Source organism: Triplophysa dalaica, chromosome 18 (assembly GCF_015846415.1).
Source record: "Triplophysa dalaica isolate WHDGS20190420 chromosome 18, ASM1584641v1, whole genome shotgun sequence".
Taxonomy (NCBI): domain Eukaryota; kingdom Metazoa; phylum Chordata; class Actinopteri; order Cypriniformes; family Nemacheilidae; genus Triplophysa; species Triplophysa dalaica.
This window is the reverse complement of record NC_079559.1, coordinates 20,585,484-20,606,525: the sequence shown is the minus strand read 5'-3', so window position 1 is coordinate 20,606,525 and position 21,042 is coordinate 20,585,484. Positions and strand designations below refer to the sequence as shown.

The window sequence follows — 21,042 nt, the reverse complement described above, 5'->3', positions numbered from 1 at the left end:
GTGCCTGTTTTGAGCAGCGTTGAAGATGTTTCTTCCACACCGGTGGACATCATCGAACGAACAGCCAGCGGTTCTTTTAGACTTGCGTGCCATCGACTCATCTGAGGTTAGTCCTGGTGTTGTTTAATATACTGGGATGGACCATGACGATGATCGGCAGTTCCGCATTAACGTCTCTCTCTCAATCACGCACGATATTTGTACATTCACAAGCAAAGTACAAAGGGCTCTTAAATGAGCGCTTAATCCCTCAGCTGTAAAACCTGGTTTATACTAAATTACAGGCAGGGTTTAGATCAGTGTTTTTCTGAGAGCTCAATTAATGCTTGAGGTTACCCGAAGGTTTCGTGCCGTGTGTTAAATGACTTGAAGAACAGCTTTGTGGAACAAACTTCAGGCTCATGAAGTCCTCAGATGAACTGAAAGGTCAAGTAAGGCCATACACACAGACCTCCCACACTGCTCAGAGACCTGAAAACTGCAATGAGTGTGTGCCATGTGCTGCTGTTTATCCACGTCTGCAGTGTTTGTACAGGGAATCAATGGATGTATGGTTCACTTTTCTGTAATGGTCTGTTTTAACGGGTCATGCGATTTTTTTTTTTTTTATTTGAATGTCAGAATGGGACTTTACTTCTGTGCGCTTAATGTTTGCCTGCTAGACTTATTGTGACTTAAAGCGCACAAAGAAAATGTGTTAATTCAGTCGAAAGAACAGGCAGGGCAATAACTGCTTTAGGAAAAACGTAGAAGTGAACTGGGGTGTCTATCCTTGAACAAAGGACAAGAACGTCCAATTCTCATTGTTGGTATCTTTGCTATTGTGTTCGGGTTTGTTTTTTTCCATGAAGTGGATGGCATTGTTGCAACAAAGCAAAAAGATTTTTTAAAAATACTTTATTAATCACCCAACATCTTAACACAATCCTTTTTTAATTTATCAGTTAATTCTCCACAATGTGTCTGAACTGTCAAATCGTTTTCAAAGCCAAACATTTGATGTGAATTTTTCAAAGACAAGAGTCTTGATTCCCCCTCTGGTGCATAAAAATCTTCTAGAAAAGGCTAAAGAAAATAAAATATTTAAGAGATAAATACCATATATAAAATGCAATTTACAATCAAGCATCGTCACATATTCAGTACTAAAATACTGTTCTACAAATGCATTCCCCTGAAATGTTTGCCCAGTTCAAGCTGCAGATTATGTTGATCCATTGATGCCAAGATTTAGTGGTGAGGAGAAGGCGTAAAAGTTTGAATTCAGAAAGTCTTTAAGGTACAAAGTTCTGGGGCCGGATCTTCATCTCCACCCGTTTCAGCGAGTAGTTCGGTCCGTGCCATGCGTACCAAGAGATACCGTCAGTGTTTTTGGCATGTGAGCCATATCGGTGAAACACGCCGTTCAGATTAGAGTCAGTGCAACAGTTGTACCAGTATCCACCTGCCAAGAAAAGAAAGCAAAAAGGTTTAATTTGAGTGCATTTTCAACAACACAGTTTTAATTGGAGCGATTTGTAGTCTTATACCTTGGCGGAGTTGGGCGCAGTTGTCCACGCACTTGTCGTTGTCTTTGTTCTTGGTGCTGAAGTTGGTGTTGTTGTGGTAGCGCAGCGAGTCGCCGGCTGTCCCGGTAAAGTTGGCGATTAAGAGCCTGTAGCTGTTCATCTCGTTGCTCAATGTGAAGAAGTTGTACTCTGCGTAACGGGTCTGACCCTCCCAATCCTTAAAAAAATATGCAGAACGTTTATCATGTTTGCTTGTGGCGCAGCAAATGTTTGATGGATTCTGAAAGACGCTCTTACCTCCATGTCTATTCTCAGCACCGTGGGCTGTCTGGTCATACGAAAGATGTGTTCGTTGCCGAGCCAGAAGTCGCCGCGGATCGCACCGAAGCCGTTCTTGTACTGCTTCCAGTCTCGGTTGAAGCTGGTCAGACCGATCTTGCGTCTTTGAATGACTGTCCAGCCACCGCCATTGTTTTCCATGTCACAAAATATCTGTAGCAAAGAAAAAACGTTCAGTGATTCAAGTTAAATCTTCACACAGCCCGCTTGAGCAGCGTTTATGAATCATACTTACGCTTAATTCGGGCGTCCCCAGAAAGTCATCTTTTGGTAGTTTGTACTCTCCAGAGATTTTGTAGTTTTTATTGTATAGAGATGCGCAGTCATAGATTGCATCTAGGGGAAGAGAAGATTAAGGTTTAGGATCTGGGGTATAAAAGATCATTTCATCTGCAAAGCTTCAAACTTTTGTAACAAAACTTTACTGTGTTCATGTCGCCAGTAGGCAGAAGGAAACCCAGTGACGACTGACTAATTGGGTATAAAAGCAACATGCTTCATTTAGCGTCTTCCTCTGTTCTGAAAGATGAACTGCTTTTGGAAGAAAGAACAGTGGCCCGTGGTTCTCGAGAGCTCACGTGCTGTGACTTGGCAGCCAGACATTCCTGCAGCCGGTAACCTGTATTATTACCGCCGGTTACTGGCCAGACTCTTAAGAGCTCCTGGCTAACAACTATGCTAATGGTTTTCTGTAAATCGAAGCATGTGTTTGAGGAGTTTCATGTGTATTAGATAAACATTCGTTGCCTGACGTTCCTCTACTGTACAATTCATGCGCGATTTCTTGCCTTGTGCTTTAGTCTCACTTTTCCATCGGGGGGTTGGAAAATACACCTTCATTTTTTTAGTTCAACTTGAGTCGTGGGATTCAAGAGGGTTAGTTTTCATTTAACAGAGAATCGAACCGATTTGTTTTTCTATGTCATGAATAACTCTCAAGTTACGCGGATATCAGTATTTTCATGTCTTTGTGTCCGATACCTTTTTGTTTTCTGATCTCTCACTACTGTGACTGAAGAGAACTATCCCTGACACTCTGACGTACATCAACAGCCAACATATGTGACCCCGCTGAGCATGCAAAACACCGTAACACATGGCACGTGGATTAAAAATGCTTCCGCAGTTGAATTCGTCAGTGTGACTCTGTGTACAGTGACTCACCTGAGGTGCTCTGCTGTGGGGCGGACTGGGCAGCCTGCAGCTGCATGATCTCGATCCGATTATAGATTTCGGAGTACTTGCTCTCAGCCTCTGTGACGCGGGCCTCCTGCCGCTGGTTCAGCTTTTCCAACTCCATCATCTGCCGCACGACCTTCATCACATCCGACTCCTGGTTCTTGTTCATCTGCTCCAACATGCTGCTCAGATTGGCCACCTGGACCTTCAGGGAACGGACCTCGTCGCAGCATTGCACTTGCTTGGGCGGTTTGGCTGCCCCTTGGTTCCTTTTCAGGCTGCTCTGAGCTAGTGAGTGGCCCAAGACCAGCAGCAAAAGAGCTAGCGAAGTAGTAGCCATCATTGTTCTGCCAGAAAGAAGTTAGCGTGCTCTTGCGTTGTTGAGTTGGATCTCTGCGGCGGTGAGATTCAAACTGAGGCAGCACTTTCTGGAACAAAGGGTAGAACGGTATGATAGTTTCCCGGCTGGTGAAGTCTTTCTCTCGTCTGCTCTTCGCAATCAGCTGTCTGCTTCCAGGGCCTGCCGTGAATGCGGCTTAAATATATTTTCATGTGTGCTGTGCCCCTCCTCTTTTGCTCAGGCCCACAGACATCGACCCCCCACCTCCTACCACCGTTTGGCCCTACCCGCCTCTCTCTCCTGCACACCCCCCTTCCCGCAAATAATATTCTCCTCCACCTCCTGATTGGTCTCACCCGTCAGCACGTGTGCCATGCACACCACAGTACTTTGGATGCTCTTTTTGTAGTACACACAAAAGTTCTCTGAAACAGTTGGTGCTAAATATAAAAAGGCAAATAAAGGGGGTTTTTGCGACACCTTGAGCACACGTGTGTTTCATCAGTGGCTTGTGTTGATTTCAGCCTTTGAGTGGCTGATGAGCAGGTTTCTCACATCGCAGGTTTATGTTCTCCAACAGTTTCTTGTTCAGACAACAGAAGAAAACAGATGTCATGGAGCTGGTTCCAAAAACACTTATAGACAAGACGGTCTCCGTAATGATACTCTTAAAAAGGTGTTAGGAAAGTGTTTACGATGTCATTCTGTCTGGGGAAAGAATGGAAAAATGCCAAATGGCAAAGCAGCCCAGGCAGAGTTCTTGTTTCCAAGAATGGTGATTTATCTTTTACACTTCACTTGTTTGCTTGGCTCTTACCGATTTTATGCGCATTCAGTTTTTTTAAGATACCTCTGAAAAATGAGGTTCTATGTAGTGATGTATGACTCGCATACTTCTTTTACTAGTCTGTTTTTGAGCATTCCTGTGAAATGACACTGGAGAAATCAGCATTATAATTAGGACTGTATGATTATTAAAACTCTGAAAGCTATTATTGGCACAGCTGAAGTGGATGTTGTCTGATTGTCAGAAGTGATGTGCCAGACATCCAGATGTTTCTCTAAACTGAGAATGCGTCTGCTAATGAATGCAGATGAGAAGTATTTCTGGACAGACTGAAGCAACACTATTTGAAGAGGTGAATTTGTATGGTTTGTATAGAGGTGTGGCTTCACTCTTTCTTTTTCTTTTATTGATAGTTTTTGAATTAGCCACCTCGTGAATTCGTACGAAATCCTGTGAGATCAGGTTGAAGAAAACACAAACATGTTACAGCCAAACATCTTAATATTTATGTTTTTAGATGGCACTAGAGATTCTGATCCCCTGTCGGTTTGACTGAAGTTATTTCCGCACATCATGTATCGATTCAATTTCAGAGTCGTCACATCTGGTAGTGTTTTACCTCGAAATGAATCAAGATTATTATCTACAGGCAGGCATGGGCTGGCTGACCCTCAGCATTTCACCAACGCGCATGTTTGTATACTGACCCAGGGGTAAGGGTTGAATCCAAAATAAAAGTATAGCCCGAACATTATTGAGGTTATGGTTCTTCTGGGTTTCTTATGCCCCTTTTTTCTTTGACAAAAGGAATCCAATAAAATCATCATTTAGGAAATTAATACCTAGGCACTTATAGAACACCCTGACTTTCTGTTGTTCATTGTTCAAAGTTTATCGTGTTTATTCTTAGGACTCGTCAAACGTTCTCACCCGTGACTTCTTCATGCTGAGCCTTCCTTCTTTCTTCCCTGATCGAGTCACATTTAATGGTGTTTGGTTTGTTACCCGCAATTCATGAAAGGAACTTATTGTACTATCAGCGCCAGCCACGTTTCTGAACTTGTGCTTCTATCCAGAGAGCTGCTCGTGTAGTTTAGATGATTTCCTGAGCTACGGGCAGGACCACGTTTAGAGGACTCATGATGTCTGAGCTTTGCCCTGAGGAAGGATGATAAAACTGCCTCTTAGTCGTCTCGTGCATGGCTTTGGAGTCTACCGCCGTTCGTCTGGAGTCAGTCGTGCCATGTTGTTTGTGGTAGCTGGAGCCGCCTTTGGTGCAATGTTTTCTTCCAGACCACCAGAAGATCCTTTTAATCCATCATTCTTTATAGCTAATCAAGGGAGTGCTGCTCTTGAGGGAATAAAATGATTGTTATTACCCCGTTGCGTAACTTAGCTACTTTTAGTAGTGTTTGCGGTCGGACAGAAGATCAAGACAAGTGGCATGAATTGCACTGGCCAGATGGCGTCAAGCAAAACACCAGCGGACTACACAGGATGGAATGGAAACTAGTGCGCCAGGCTACTAGTTTTCATGAATATAATTAAAGGAGTAAAGCTATTGGCAAGAACTTCTGGGTCCACCCTGCTTCAATGATATAATCCTTATTCGCCCTACCGTGTTGCCTGAGGGTCAACTTAAAAAACAAACTTGGTTTATTATCAGTGAGGTGAGACAGGAAGGAATCCAACATCTGGATTGTTTTCATTCTTTGCACCTAAGCGGCATTCTCACTTTCTCTGCTTCTGAAGCCTCCGGGAAACTTCATCATAACCAGACAAATCCATCACGCCGGAGGCAAAGTTCACAGAGAACACCCGTTTCCACAGCAGTGCCGCATTACAGTTGGGTTTTGACACACTGTGACCACTAATGTTGGTTGGGCTACGGATAATGCAGTTCATATGATGGACAGCTACTTATCAGGAATTATCCTCCTGCTCGGAGACGGCTCTAGACATAGACCTGAAATATGGCCGTGTGGTCCGCTTTAAAGAGATTGTCTTTCAACGTGGAACTGTTAGTCTAAGTAGTAACTGTGTTTATACGGAAACACGTGGAAGGCCTGTGTTATGACCTGTAGTTGAGACCTAACTGAGAGATGTGTTGTCCGAGCACACTATAAAACGTTTGTTATCTAAAGTTTGTTTTAATCTTGATCTACCTATTATCCTTACATCCAGAGGTGAGATGACCCTATCCTGCATCCTAAATACTGGCAAGTCACAGTTTTGGTTTCAGTTGCTGGAAGAAAGCAACATTTTTATAGGTTGTATATTCTGAACGGCTGGATTAACTGCTGTTGTTTGTATATGGCACACCTGCCAAGTAAATCACCCAGTTTTTTAATGATGCGTGGGCACAATGGACACACTACTATTTATATTCCTAAAATATTAGACAATCCACTTGAATCTGTGTAACTCCTTGTTTTTCCACAATGCAATTATACAAAAGGTGAAAGGAATGAACGTTTGTTTGCTTTGTGAAAAAAACATTTCTCTGATTCGTCTCTGAGATTTTTTGTTTAATAAGTGTTTCTTTGTGAACATTCGTTTCTTCCAATGCCTTCAGTTGAAACGTCGGTAAACTTTTCAATGCTTTTAATGAATTACAAAACTGTTCCATGTGATTAGTGGAAGAATTTAGATTTTCACTTAAACGTTTCTCTTAAAATGTGTCAAGTTTTTGGAGTATGTAGCATTTTTTTTAAAGTGTGCCTGGAACTCCTCAAATGTTTGTGTTTACGTCTTCTCTTGACAAGTTGCCTTTTGTTTGGGTGATGAGATATATGGAATCCATTCATGTGAATGTTTTCTCTACTAACCTCTGAAAGTCTTGGAAGAGGTCACAGTGACACTACTGTATTCAACTATAAGAGTCCTGTTTTTTAAAACCATCTGTCAGTGAAGACGTCCTAAGAGCTTTCAGTGTAAAGACGGTTATATTTGCAGAACTTTAATCAGACTTGTAGATAAAGGAACAAGCAAGTGATCAATTGTTGGTAATGAAGACTATTAGATTAGATTAGATTAGATTCAACTTTATTGTCATTACACATATACAAGTACAGTGTAACGAAATGTAGTTTAGGTCTAACCAGAAGTGCAATTAGCAAGTGCAGATATACAGTGTGAATAAATACAGAATACAATATTAGGAAAATAATTTACGATGGGCATGTACTATGAAAATATGACAATCGGTATGTACTATGAACAATATATACAGAAGGCTATATACTGTGAACATTAATGTACAGGAGGTTATGAACAGATAACAATATAGACTATACAATAGTGCAAGTGACTTGAGTGTGCATTAGTTACAGACATTATTACTGTGAAGCTGTAATGATGCCACGTCTGTTTAGGTTTAAGGTTTATGCTTTTTGCAGAAGCATCTGCAGAAGAAATGGCTGCGAGCTTGGAAAAACCTGATTCAACATAATTGTGACCCTGGACAAGAAAATCCGAGATCTGAGGGAGCAAAAAATCTAAATATTGAGAAAATCGCCTTTGAAGCTGTTAGTCAGAAGCGCAGTAGCAGGTCATTGCTAAGAAAAACAGGTTTGTTTTAACGCTCTATTGGCTTATCGCTCGTAATGATGTTGTGGAGAGTAGATGAACCTGAAAGCAGAAACTCTAAGATTTACACAGATACCAAAGTTGAGTGGGTAATTCTCAAAGAGCGGGAGCACCGAGCAAAGTTTTTCGGCCATTTTGGTTCAAGATTTTGCTGCATCCACTCACAAAAATAACGTTTTATGTATTTATGGTATGAAATGTACAAAATATGTTCAGGGTACTTAACTTAATATCCTAATGATTTTTGGCAAAACCCATAAAGTGTTTTGATGGCTTTTGCTACAAGACTGGTTTCAATTTTTCAACAAAGTGTTAATAAACCTTCCATCCACTGATTTTGGTCACATTTTGGTCAGTTTGGTCATTCCTGATCACGTTTCCTCTTTTCTTATCATTTTCTGTCTGATAAAATCCAATTAAATAAAATGGCAGCAAAACATTTATACAAAGTAATAAAAACAACAAATCATTTCATTGAATTTTCACTGCAGTAGTTAATTATGTGATGTTCAGGCCCTGTTGTTTTCTTGAGTCACGTGTTATAAGTTCTTTGAGTCCAGTAGCTTTGAAGAGACTGATGAAAGCTTGTACAAACACTAACTGTGTCCTGTCTCGTTCTAACTGTCTGTTCAAATCAGTTTTGTGTTTATTTACTGGAGCTGGACCTGAGGTTAAGATGAAATTCCTTTTCATATTTCTCATGTTTAACACACCCCAGTCATTTCGAAACATTTCTAAACAGCATAGGTCGATTTTTTTGTCCATTGTTGCTTCGTTTAATGTGCACACTGTTTGTCAGAAAACAGTTTCATTTCACTGGGACACTAAAGCATGAAATAGGATTTCAGACAACATTTACCTCCCTTTCCTGTAACACTGTTACTTTTAATTTGTATACTTTGTATTTTACTAAGGTTAGTCTGTGAAGCTTTGATCTTTTATTGGTCAAACATCTCTTAACTATACAGTCAGCTCATGCTTTAGTCAATCTGAACATAATATTGTGAAACACAAATCTTGTATGCATATGCTTGTCCAGTGTTTATCCAGTGTTTGCATGCGTATGAATGAAAGTGAAGGGTTGTTCAGCGAAGTCTAAGAAATCTTGATATATCATTTTTGAAAAGCATCATCAATCATAACAACCTTCGAAAGTTACTTGTACAGACCTGTGCTGGGTTGAACCAAATACAACATGCGCACGTGTCAAGCAGTGAGTGTGCTTTCCCTGAGAATAAGCTTCATTTATTATTCAAAATAAATATTTTGTTATAATTGATTCACCCTCAAATTGGTTAAGCTGTATATGACTCTTTGTGGAACACAAAAGAAGATATTTTGAGAAATGTCTCAAGTAGTTTTGTGTCCATACATTGAAAGTCAATGGCGTCCAACGTTGTTCGGGTACCAAAGTTCTTCAGACTCTCTTTCTTTGTCAATTATGATAGAATTACATTTCTGTGTGAACTGTGCACTCATGTAATAGACTTCTGTTGCCATTGTTAGTAAATGGAGGCATGTTAAATATTCTTTATCTCTGATGGGTGACTGAGGAACCCTGCATTGTGTTTCTGTGAATGAAATACTAAACAGAACCAGGAGAGATTGTCTTGTAGCCTCAGTCCACTCATCCCTCCCATGGTTAACAGATTGACAAGCGATTTGTGCGCCGATGTTAACTGTTGACAATGATAGTAAGCCACGGTTGAAAGTGCTTTTGATGGTAGTTGTCTTCCTGTTTCCTGCAACTCTAAGCATCTCCAGAGCATTTACGTTGGAGCATAATACTGAGCAGTAAAGCAAAAGCACGTCACGCCGCTTGAGCATTGTAACACACTGAAAATCTTTGAAGTTCTGCAATAAACCTCTCATGGCAAGAAAACGCTTAGAAATAATTGTTAAGGCACATTATTAGTAAGGGTTTCCTCAGCTCAAGTGGTTTGTTGGAGTTTTTCAAAAAGGGCCTCTTTCTGGCCATTCCCAGCATTTCCTCAGAGTCAAAGCACTTTAAATGACTGCAGAATTCCATACGTTATTATGCAAGAGTCAAAAAGGTAAGATGCACAAACGTGCTCCGTGTACAGAGAGGATAAATACAACAGAATCATTTTCTCCAAAAATGTTCCACAAAAAATGAAGAACGTGTAAACGTTTCACTGATGGCTTTTCAGTGTTTTCATCTCCAGACTCCTCCCAAACCCTGCAGTTGAGTCTATGTGATGGCCAGTTTTGGAAGATTTGATTCGAGAGGAAAGTCTCGTGTCTTGGAAAGACTTTCTCTTTTACGAGAACATTAGTCAACAGGAAGATGGATGCAAATGTCTCAGCAGAAGGCTATGTAGTATGACGACATCTCCAAGTACTGTGTGGGTTCTTGAGCAGAATGCTCCTGCAAACCTTGGTGTTTTTAGTTAACATAAGGAGTGTTATCGTTTGAAAGGATCAAGCTCCATGTCTATAATGATGTTGACATTTGAAAGTTATCTTTGTTCAGGCAGACTGGATTTGTGTGGAACTCCCTAGACTTTGTATTCTTATCCAAGCCTCCGTATGCATTGGATTTGAGAGACTTGGTGTTGCCAGGGGTTGAATTCTCTAATGATGCAGTTTGGCGTCTGCAAAATAAAACGAGTAATGTCATGTGGTAGTAGGCACTTTGAAGCACTAATATCCTTCAGATAACTAACTTCTCTGGCTCTTGTGCAGAGCAGCAGTAATATTGATGTCACATGTAGATGTGATGATGACTCCAAAGAGGCTGATTTGACCTCTTCATAAGCTACTGTGCTCTGCTGTTAAACAGGTGATTTGGTTTACTGAAACAGGAATTCAGGAAATATTTGATCCCAAATGTACATCATGTGTCTGACTTGCTTTGAGTATTTCAGACTTGTCTAGTCTGTATACTCTTACAGAATCGAAACACTCTTAAAGTTTGTAAGTTCACTGTAAAAAGCACATACACTTCTCTTTTATATAGCCTGACTGATTTGATTTGATTTGTTGGAGTTTTAGTTGCGTCTTTTGTCCAAAACTATAATCCAGATGGTTGGAGGCAGGAGGTTCGTTGCATCTCCCAGGTTTTCTCAGGCATCATTAATCGTCCTAATATCACTTTTCAGTCGTCCTTCAATCCTTGAACGGTTCAATCTGTTATAGGAGGTTTGTGTTATATGGGTGCTTCACCTTATACAGCATGTACCTCTCAGATCACAGGCTGGACTTCATAGAGGATGAGGTCGTGTAGGACTGAACACAAGTAGCAAATGGCAGTGTGCAGCATTTCAACACCTACTCCAAAATTCCGTCAAGATGTTTAAAGGTAGAGATGAAAAAATAAGTTTTTCTTTGGGCATAGAGTAAATACTCGATATTTGATTCATCTTGACGGTCTTTAAACAAGAAACATCACTAGAAAAATATAAAGCAGCGTTTCTTTTTGAAAGCTTTGTTCACATCGAAAGCCTTATTTTTGTTGAAAAGCGTCTTTATCACTAAGTGCCGATATTTCCACCAAAACAGCAAAATGTATATAGAGAACGACATTACAGTTTATGGTGACATATGGCACCCGCTTTCCAAACTATTACTGGAGAGCAACAGGAACCCGTTCTTGTTCTCTGTAATGATATGTTAACCTGCTGTCTCCGAGAGGTATCATCTGATGCAATGAGCAGAACTTCCCCTGCACCTTCCCTGCCAAATCTCTGAAGCATTGGTTGAGCTCAGCTTGTAAGTATGCTGCCCCATGGGCTTTTAAACGACTGGAAAGAGGGCAGAGGTGCGCTTGACCCATGCCTGACTGTCTGCAGATCATTGCACAGGTCAGCTGCTCTTTGAAAGAAATATGATGTTTGTTCACAATGTTGATGCCAGTGACCATAGCAACAGTCACACGAAGTCAGCGGTAAAGGTGAAGAACCTGGCATCTGATGTGCATGGGAAAGGAAGAACACCATTGCTTTATGATATGACCAATAACAGCGGGAACTAAGGAGATACATCACACAAAAGTTCTGTCATCATCTACTCACCTTTGAGTTGTTCCAAATCTGTATAAATATCTTTGTTCTTATGAACACATAGAAAGAGTCTGGTTATAAGCTTTTATAATATTTATACAGATTTGGAACAACTCGAAGGTCAGTAAATGATGAGAGAATTTTCTTTTTTGGGTGAAGTATCCCTTTAAAACACTATTGTTCTAAAATACCACTATCGATCGGTTTCTGGCCTGATACCAAGCTCATGTACTCGCACTCATATAGATATACCAAAATCAAAGACTGATAACTCACGTGATAGAACTGACTGTAATTTGTGCTTTGTAAGTTTGTGACAATCTCAAAAAATTGTGAAAGTGCAAAAATTAAAGTGTGGGAACAAAAGATGCTTTCTATTTAAAAGCGAATGCTCACCCAGACCTGTCTGAAACACCTCGTGTAACCACACCCCCACAAATCTACGTCAGTTGGTGGTCTGATGTGACTAAGACCGCCCAAATGTATACGCAAGTAAGGTGGTTTAACTGTCAGTACAATTGAAGAGGAACCTGATGTTCCAAATATGGTAAGAGGCGTTACATTTCCATCACACGCTTGCAATATTCGACCAATCACTACGCACTGGTTAACTGGCCAATCATAGCACACCTCGCTTTTAAGAGCTATGAGCTTTGTTAAAAATATGCAGGTATCAGAGAGGCGGAGCAAAGAGGAGACACAAACATGCACGGTTTGTTGAAAATACAGCATTTTGGAACCTAAATCGTGTTTACACATCACATTACATCTTAAACAAACCATAATATTCGTTTTAGCTGTGTCATATGACCCCTTAAAAAGATTGTTTGCGTTAATAGATGCTGAAAAGTAGTTTTTTCCAGACATTATAAGATTACCACCATCTGATTAGTTACTTTTGCAACAAAAATAATACTATGATCATTTTTATTTTGCCCTTATACCGGTTGCTCGTAACACAAATGTTTTTTTTTTATGACAAATGTAATGGTTTTACTAATTAGACACTAATTAATTTTAGGAAGCAGTATAGCAGAACGAAAATAAAAGTCAATGTTTGCTCTCGTCAGGGTTTTCCTGCTCCTGTTAAAGCAGATGTATTGGCTTGACAGCTGCAGTCAAGGAAAACTTGCATTACTCATGAGTGCTTCCAGATGGGAAGTTTTCAATCGGCCATCAGAAGGATCATAAATGTAGCAGTAAAATAGTCGACAGATCATTTATTGTGCAAACGTCCTGTCTAATTGCTGCTCTTTTGTTAGACAGACGGGGAAAATTAGTCCGTTATCATATCAATTCTACGGTTTATGGCAGTAATCCTTTTATCAATCATGTTTACAAGAGTAAAGCAAATGTGGTTCTTTACTCTAACTGTAGTCGTAAGCTCAAAGTTTTCCATCTCGGCCTCTCTGAACATTAGTGATACTGGGATCTCTCTTCATGTTTGCTGGAAGCTTTACTTGCATTTTGCAAGTTTTAGTTGACAATGAACAACAATCTATCATTTAGCATCTCAGTGTTTTAAAAAATCAGTGTTTTTTAATTTCCTCCTTTGTGTGCTAATAATGATTTAGAATGTGAACTGTGGGTCTCCTCTCAGTTTGACGTTCAATGACTTTGACACATAAGGAAAACTATACAAAAAAACTGACAACTGTGAATAATAATTTCTGCTTTCAATTGTTTAAGCGAAGTTTTTTGGTCATTGTTCTTTGGAAATCAGCCAGTGAATTTGCACGGAAACCGAGGATCAAATTTAAATCTGTTGTGCTCCCTGTATCACATTTGTGACCCTGGATCACAAAACCAGGAACAGTTTTAGTAAAAGACAAAAATACATTGTATGGGTCAAAATGATTGTTTTTCTTTTATGCCAAAAATCATTAGGATATGAAGTAAAGATCATGTTCCATGAAGATATTTTGTAAATATCCTACCTTAAATATAAATATAATCTTTATTTTTGTGAGTGGATGGCCTGCCACAGTGGCCCTGAATAAAAACTTCAAGGGCCATTTTCTCAATATTTCGATTTTTTGGCACTCTCAGATTCCTTAGTTTTAAACGGTTTTTATCTCAGACAGATATTGTCCTGTTCTAACAACTCATACATCAAAAGAAAGCTTTTTATTCTGATTTCAGATTATGTGATATCTCAATTTCGAAAAATTGACCCATAAGACTGGTTGTGTTGTCCATGGTCACATTTATGAGGCCAATGTGAACAGAAGAAACACTTGATGTGGTCAACTGTAAATAGGCAAGGGGCTGAACTATTTTCGGCTCATTTATACATTTGGTTAACCTAAACGATAATGGATTAGAATGGTTTAGAATGGATTGAGTGTTTCTGGACTAAAACGTTGCCTTCTTTCTTTCCAGCATCAACAATAAGCTCCAGCAGCCGGAGGCGGCATCAGGAGTTCTGGAATATGCCATGAAGCATTTCGGTGAACTGGTAAGAGCTTTAAACCCTCCAACAATCTGCCTCTAGTCCTTCATGCTTTGATTTAAGATTAAAGATCACTTTAACCCTGGTTGTCGTGGCATAGTAAATATTGATTCCACTCATTTCAATTGAAATGTCTTATGAGCTATGCTTATAAGCTAAACTTTTTAAAACTCATTGTGTGCACTACAATCTCCAGGGTCAAGGACTCTCCAACATCAATCATATAATTATTCGTAAAAAAAAATATTGCTTTCTGGACATTTGGGATTTTGTTTAGAGATAAAGGTTAGGAGGATGTTTTTTATTGGTAGTTCAACAGCATGCCATGAGCATTGATTGTAGTTGGACTGTGGCATCTGATCCGGAAGCACTGGTGCATGTTGTCACACTTAAAGTGATAGTTCACCCAAAAATGAAAACTTAATGCCATTCTTTCTTCTACTGAACTGAAGATATATCGTATATTTGGTAAAATGCTGCCACTTCCGGAAGCCAGGGGGCGCTCTAGCACAGAAACTCCGATTATGGGTTACAGAAGAAGAACGATTAGTTCCAGGAAATGCCAGTGGTCATATTCTTCGCTATTCTTTAATTTTTTTAGGTATTTTCATGGCAATAAAGTTGATTTATTGTTACGATGATAGAAGAGTGTTGCTTTTTCAAATGCACGTTATAAACGACTCAATCTCAAAACGACTCAAAAAGTGATTTTAGATCGAGCAGTGCTTCCTACTGATCATAGAGCTGTAGTTCACGGAAGAGCTGTGTATAAGACACAGAATCGATTTCACAATCGATTCAGACATGTATAATTAGCGTGAATTGCGAATGTTTATCTCTCAGCCCTGCGTCTACATGCCTGCAGAACTCGAATGAGGCATCTAGTTATGTATATTTATGCCTACGACCCCCTTGAATGAAATCAACAGTAAATCAAGGCTTCACTGTGTTTGTTGTTTTAAAAAAAAAAGGTTATTCTATATACGTAGCAAGGTTAAATAAATGTAAACACAGCAAATGAAATGTAAAGATATTAATTAAAAAATTATTGCTTCACCAAACAGTAAAGTTCCTCAGAAATGGAAATAACAAAGCGGTTGCCAAGCAGCACAGACGTAGGCAACATCAGGGGGTGCAGTGATACTTCTGTAATGCGGTCAGCTGTATGTTTGTGGGATTTTAACAACGGTTCAGATCACGACACAACCAAACAGGATCAAGGACCAGAACTGACCTTTTACATCGCATGCACAAAGCGATGCATGTGCACAGTTAGAATAAGAGAATTCGTCTGAGATGTGAGGTGAGGTACATTAATGCCAGAGGAGGTGCAGCTAGTGCTCTGCCACATCTGTCTTTGGTCTGTGCTATCTGTCTTTCCATCTGATGGATCACGTTGCAATCAAGAAAAGTTTACAAATGGCTTCATTTATCTGTGTAAGGAACATTTTGTTTAAGTACGCGTTGACGTGTTTTGATGCATCTTTTTATGTATGAGGCGTAGTTCTTCGTGAGCTTCTGCTGTCCAGGCGGACACAGTCCAGGAATGAAATAACATTGGAAGACGTGCCTTCATTTTTCCACGTTTATTGCATAACTCCGCAGACAGGCTTCTTTGTTAAGACGTGATTGCGTCTCTCTGAGATTTCTAATTGTTCCAAGATGTAATTGTGGCTTTCTGATTATCCCTTCATGTCTGTGTATTTTTTAAAGCGTCATATTTGTCAAAGGATCGTGACTAATTTAAACTAACGAGAAAGTGTTTGTAAACATGGACACGCTAGTTATGTTAAGGGGATGTAATTCTTTGTTTTTATGAAACTTTTTCAAATCTGTCTTCCCAAAGATTCGCTTTCTCATTCTCTGTTATAGCCTTTTGAACCTCATTGGGCCCAAATGACACACAGATGTGTCTTACACTGTATGAAAAATGAATGAAAATATGCACACGCTCATACATCAGAACTCATGTCCTCCATATATAAAATATGACTTTAGTCAAGTGTGAATTTCAAACTCCCCATTTCTTTTGTGTCTGGTAGATGCGCTACATCTCACATGGGCTCACGGCCAACTTTAAAAGAAACTCTCTGGGTTCTCTTATATCAAATGTTGGAAGAGCAGTTGAGACCATACGTACCGTGCTGTCCGCATTCCCAAGGGTTGCCAGTGTGAAAGATTGGAATTCCTCATTGTTTGGTTTCATGATACTTGATATTTGATGGATATGTGGTTTACTGAATTTGGGTTTTCAAGCAAATGCTTCTCTTTCCCCCAAGAGAAATCTTCTTTTGATCTCTGTTTTCTTTGCGTTTCAGTACCATGTGCTCTCTGATGCAGTTTAATTGCAGTTTTAAATGAGTTTTTGTTTTTTGTAACTACAGGAGATTCAAGCCACCTGGTACGAGAAGCTCCACGAGTGGGAAGACGCTCTGGTCGCCTACGACAAAAAAATCGATATGAACAAAGAAGATCCCGAGCTTATCCTGGGTCGCATGAGATGTCTGGAGGCGCTAGGCGAATGGTACATACACTCACACATAGACACACAACATTATGAACTCTCCCCGTGTGTTATTTATCTGGCATCTGTGACAGGTGGTGGTCTTAAGTCACCGGACAGAATAGACAGCTCTGTGTTTATAAGCAGGCAGTTTGAGGTGCCGCCAACTGTTACCTAACGTCAGTTTGCCACATGTCATCATTTACCCATTCAGTTTTCTGCTCGTGCCAAACACGAGATGTGTGACCTTGCATCTTTTCAAACAGTGACAGCTTCTTGGTAATAGTTCCAAAAAAACATATTTTTTTGATAGAAAAAATACATGCCAAACACAAGCTGTGAAAGGTTCAAAGGGAAACAGACTGCACAGTATTACACCACAGAAAGACGGTTTCCCTGTCAAAACCTCTTATCACATCAAGCGTTTTCCTGCGGAATATTCCAGCGGTGAATTATCGTTCCTCTCGATATGAATCGCACAGCAAGGTGAGCGTTCGATCGCATGACTAAAGGGTCGATTGGCTCCGCCCCTGCCGACGTGCCATGATGGATTCTGACAGCGTTCCTGCTGCCCACTGAAAGGAAAATCCTGCTTTTTCCTTCGTTTTTGGGAAGAGAGAGAGTGTGTGTGGAAGACTAACTGGCCTGAGTAGTTCATGGGTTGCAGTGATTCCAAAACCACTAATAGACAAGGACTATAACACAGGAAATGATAGAGAAGAGGGTTCGGGAAATGACATGAGCAACAGACTCAAACTTCAGCTGTTCACAGAATCTCTCGTCCTAAAACCATGTCTCACTAGGAATGTTGTCTTACTCAAAACACTTGAATTATGTACTGGAAATTAAGAAAATGTAAACTGTAAAAATAATTGAACCCTTTGTAATGATATTAAAATTTAATCAAATGACAAAAGCACATGACAAAAGGAGATTTTTCTTTTTTTTTCTTGTGCATTCCAATTAATATCAATCAAACTGAAGTCCGTTTGTTGATTTAAGCCCTAATAACTAAAAAAATATCAAAAATCACAATAAAACATAACATAATTTAAAAAAATTTGAAACAAACTCTTCATATGTAAAAACAAATTCAAAATATGAATAAAACTTTAATAGTACCGTACTAAAGTAACTGGATTGTAGACTAAGCATAAAAATGTTTATTATTCCAAAAAATATCAAAAACAAAATTCACTTTACCCTTGTACTGTATGTTTTTGTGTATTAAATGCAGGACTTATTTTTCCTTTTCTCTGTTCTGTGAGAAATATTCGAAATGTCTATTAAGCTTTCAGAGTTCAGTTTCTATACTTTAAAAATAAAAATATAAGCGCGACGCCCTTTATAAGCTGCTTCAGGTGTGTTTGTTTAGGTTTGCTTGACTGGTAGAACATGGCACCAGCAGTGCCAATGAGATTTACAGGGAATGTACTTACAAAACAAACATATCCCGTAACTTCACTTTAAGTTTAAAGCTTCTGCCAGATGTGGTAAAGGGTTAGAGGGAAAATCATTTTGTTGAAAGAGGAAATATAAACTGTATCTCAGCAACATACAGTATCAGTGCAAGCTTTAAGGCTGCTCTTTAAATGGGTAATGAAAAATATTCAAGCAGAGCAGACACCCTGTTTTATTTGTTGTGACAGAAAGTATTGCAATCTTCCCGGTATGTATTCCATGGGACAAAGTATTTGGAGAATGGGAACTGCTGTTTACTATTGGTTTCACTTGACAGGAAGTTTGCATTTAAGTAAACATAGTTTGTCAGCATTTATTATTATGAAATAAAAAATGACAATGCCTATTTATTCATGATTTTTTTTTCATCGTGTGTCATTTTCTTTTTAAAATTTGTGTACCCTCATAATTTTTAATTTAAATCTGAAAATGCACTTCCTTCCTGTAATGACAATCCATCTAAAATGACGTATGTAAAACAATGTGAGCGGAGCATCCGTTAACTCCTCCCCTTAATCTGTCAGTCTGCTGCCAGTTCCATTTCAAAATGTTTTATACATCCAATTGCATAAAAGGAAGAAAGCTACGCCCAGTATTTTTGACTCTGTCTTATCCACTGTAACAAATCTCCATAAAAGGGAAGGAAGGAGGCGGGAACCGGCAAACATTGAAACATTTAATAAAGTAATATAACAGCCGACGGCCCCTCACGGACGACCGCCGGCGAACAAGACATAATATAAATACAAACATAACACAAGTTCGGGCCCGGTCCTCTCTCTTCGATGGTCCGGTCGCTCGTTACTTTTATATGCTCCCATCTCCTACGTGATTCGAGCCCGGTGTGTGCACAGCTGGCGCTAATTCACAATTACTCACCGGACTCGAACCACGGTCTCGCCCCGCCTACTCTACTACATCCACTTTTAGCCTTACCCAGAGAATTCCTACTGGTTAAAACATTCCCAAACTCAATTCGCTGTGTTCGGCAGGTCTTGAGGGTTTATGGGAGTTATCTTAAATATTAAGCAGTATAGCTCTCAGAGAAGACACGATTCGGAAAGATGTATTAATCCCCCTAAATAACCCCAACAATCACAGTAGACACATCATGCTGTTGCTGATATGGTAAACCTGTAACCACAGGTGACTAAGGCCACGTTTACACAATGAAAAACTGAAACGTTTTTGAAAAGTTTCATGTACACATGACAGTGTTATCAAAACGGTCTGCATTTACACGGATCCAGAAAAACGAATGCGCGAGACGTCATCGTTTTCAGAAAGTTGCGTCTTGCAGTTTACATAGAAACGAAAAACAAAACTTTGCGTCTTCAGTTCCCTAAAACGCTGTTTCTGTGTAAATGGACAGCCAAAACGCACAAATGTTCATTTGAAAACAGTCTCGTGTAAACGACATCTAAATTTGACACAAAATAAAGTGTAAGTAAAACAAATGCATTAGTAATTTATTCGATTACTTTTGGTAAAATGACCAAATTTATTGATGATTTGAGCTCAAACACTTATTAAACCCAGATGCACTTTACTGTGTTTGTATATTAAGCAGGCGAGAGGTGCCTTAAGACGCTCATGTTGCTGCTATTAGATTCCAAATAATCCCAATATGCATTACATACTGTCCCATAAATGAACATGTGATGATGTATGTATGTAGAATCAATGTATACGTGTGCATAACTCAAGTATTATTACCCCAAAGTGTTGACACAGCACACCGGCCTACCTCATCCAACTTCTCTAATGTTTTTGTTTGGGGGGGTGAAATATCCACAAGACATTCCATTGCAGTGAGAGATAGAGTGTTCCCGTGTTAAGGTAGTGGATACCTTTTTCCTGTCTCGCTGTTAATGTGCGTCTTTGTGTTACGGGCCCATCTGAGAACTGAAACCTTGTATTTTGCAAGGCCCCATAAGTAATGTTTTCTCCAGACGGCTGGTATAGTACTCCCCCCACGTCCTCTTTAAACCATCTGCAGCGTCTCGCCAGGTTCATCTTGGGGCCTCTTTCGTCACAACCCCCAGCAATGAAACGCTCAGCTTGTCTGTGTGCACTGATAGTCTCTGAGGGCCTGTTTGTTTTAATGGCGGGACGTTACTACATGTGATATGATGTCATGGCTCTTTGCAGTTTATCACAGGCAGAGGTGATTTTATCGTGAATAGTTCCTGGTTACGGACAGAAGCTCACTCAGGAGTAACTGACCTTTCACTTTCCTTCATCGCTCTTTCTCTTTATGGAGTGTGAAATGGAACGCGGATGCTTTCCCAGAAATAATCGTTTAGGACCAAGATATCATTCTGGAGGATAGCACAGGGACACCAGTGATGAATACTGTTCTTTTTACATTTCTTTCTCACTCAATACACACAGGGAGAATGATGTTAGTTTATTTTTATGAATTTAACGACACACAGAATTCAAGGCAGTTCACCTTCAAATTGAAAATACTGTCATTACTTACACACTCTCTCCTCAACTCAACTCAACTCAACTTTATTTATATAGCGCTTTTTACAATTTTCATTGTTACAAAGCAGCTGTACATGAGACACATTTAATACAAGTATGAATTCTAAAGCAGCCCCCCCGGCCAGGCAGATAGTGCAAAACAATACGCAAACGGTGGTGAGGAACCCAAAACTCCCATCGAGAAAAAAAACCTCAGGGGAACCCAGGCCCAACCAGGGGATTCCAGTTCCCCTCTTGCAAAAGCTGCTGCCTCTGCACAAGCTCAACAGTGCTTGCACAACAAGGCTTAGTAAAAATATAAAAATTAAGGATTAAAGATTATCATTAACAATCTAATAGCATTTGAAATGTTGTAGGAAAAACAAAGTTG

General features: G+C 39.7%; 2 protein-coding genes across 2 annotated transcripts in view; one reads left to right on the top strand and one right to left on the bottom strand.

The window, feature by feature from the left end:
- The window catches only part of mtor (mechanistic target of rapamycin kinase), an 85,556-nt gene that overhangs the window by 34,515 nt on the left and 29,999 nt on the right, over positions 1 to 21,042 (top strand). Inside the window, exons 29-30 of the mRNA XM_056772590.1 lie at positions 14,146 to 14,221; positions 16,600 to 16,739. Of these exons, the coding sequence (XP_056628568.1) occupies positions 14,146 to 14,221; positions 16,600 to 16,739 (216 nt within the window). The remainder of the gene's footprint in view (positions 1 to 14,145; positions 14,222 to 16,599; positions 16,740 to 21,042) is intronic.
- On the bottom strand, positions 881 to 3,535 carry angptl7 (angiopoietin-like 7). Its single transcript, XM_056772592.1, has 5 exons — positions 3,012 to 3,535; positions 2,083 to 2,183; positions 1,806 to 2,000; positions 1,530 to 1,725; positions 881 to 1,444 (listed from the first exon to the last, which is right to left on the bottom strand). Exons 1-5 carry the CDS (start codon positions 3,367 to 3,369, stop codon positions 1,275 to 1,277), a joined length of 1,020 nt encoding a protein of 339 aa, XP_056628570.1. The 5' UTR covers positions 3,370 to 3,535; the 3' UTR covers positions 881 to 1,274.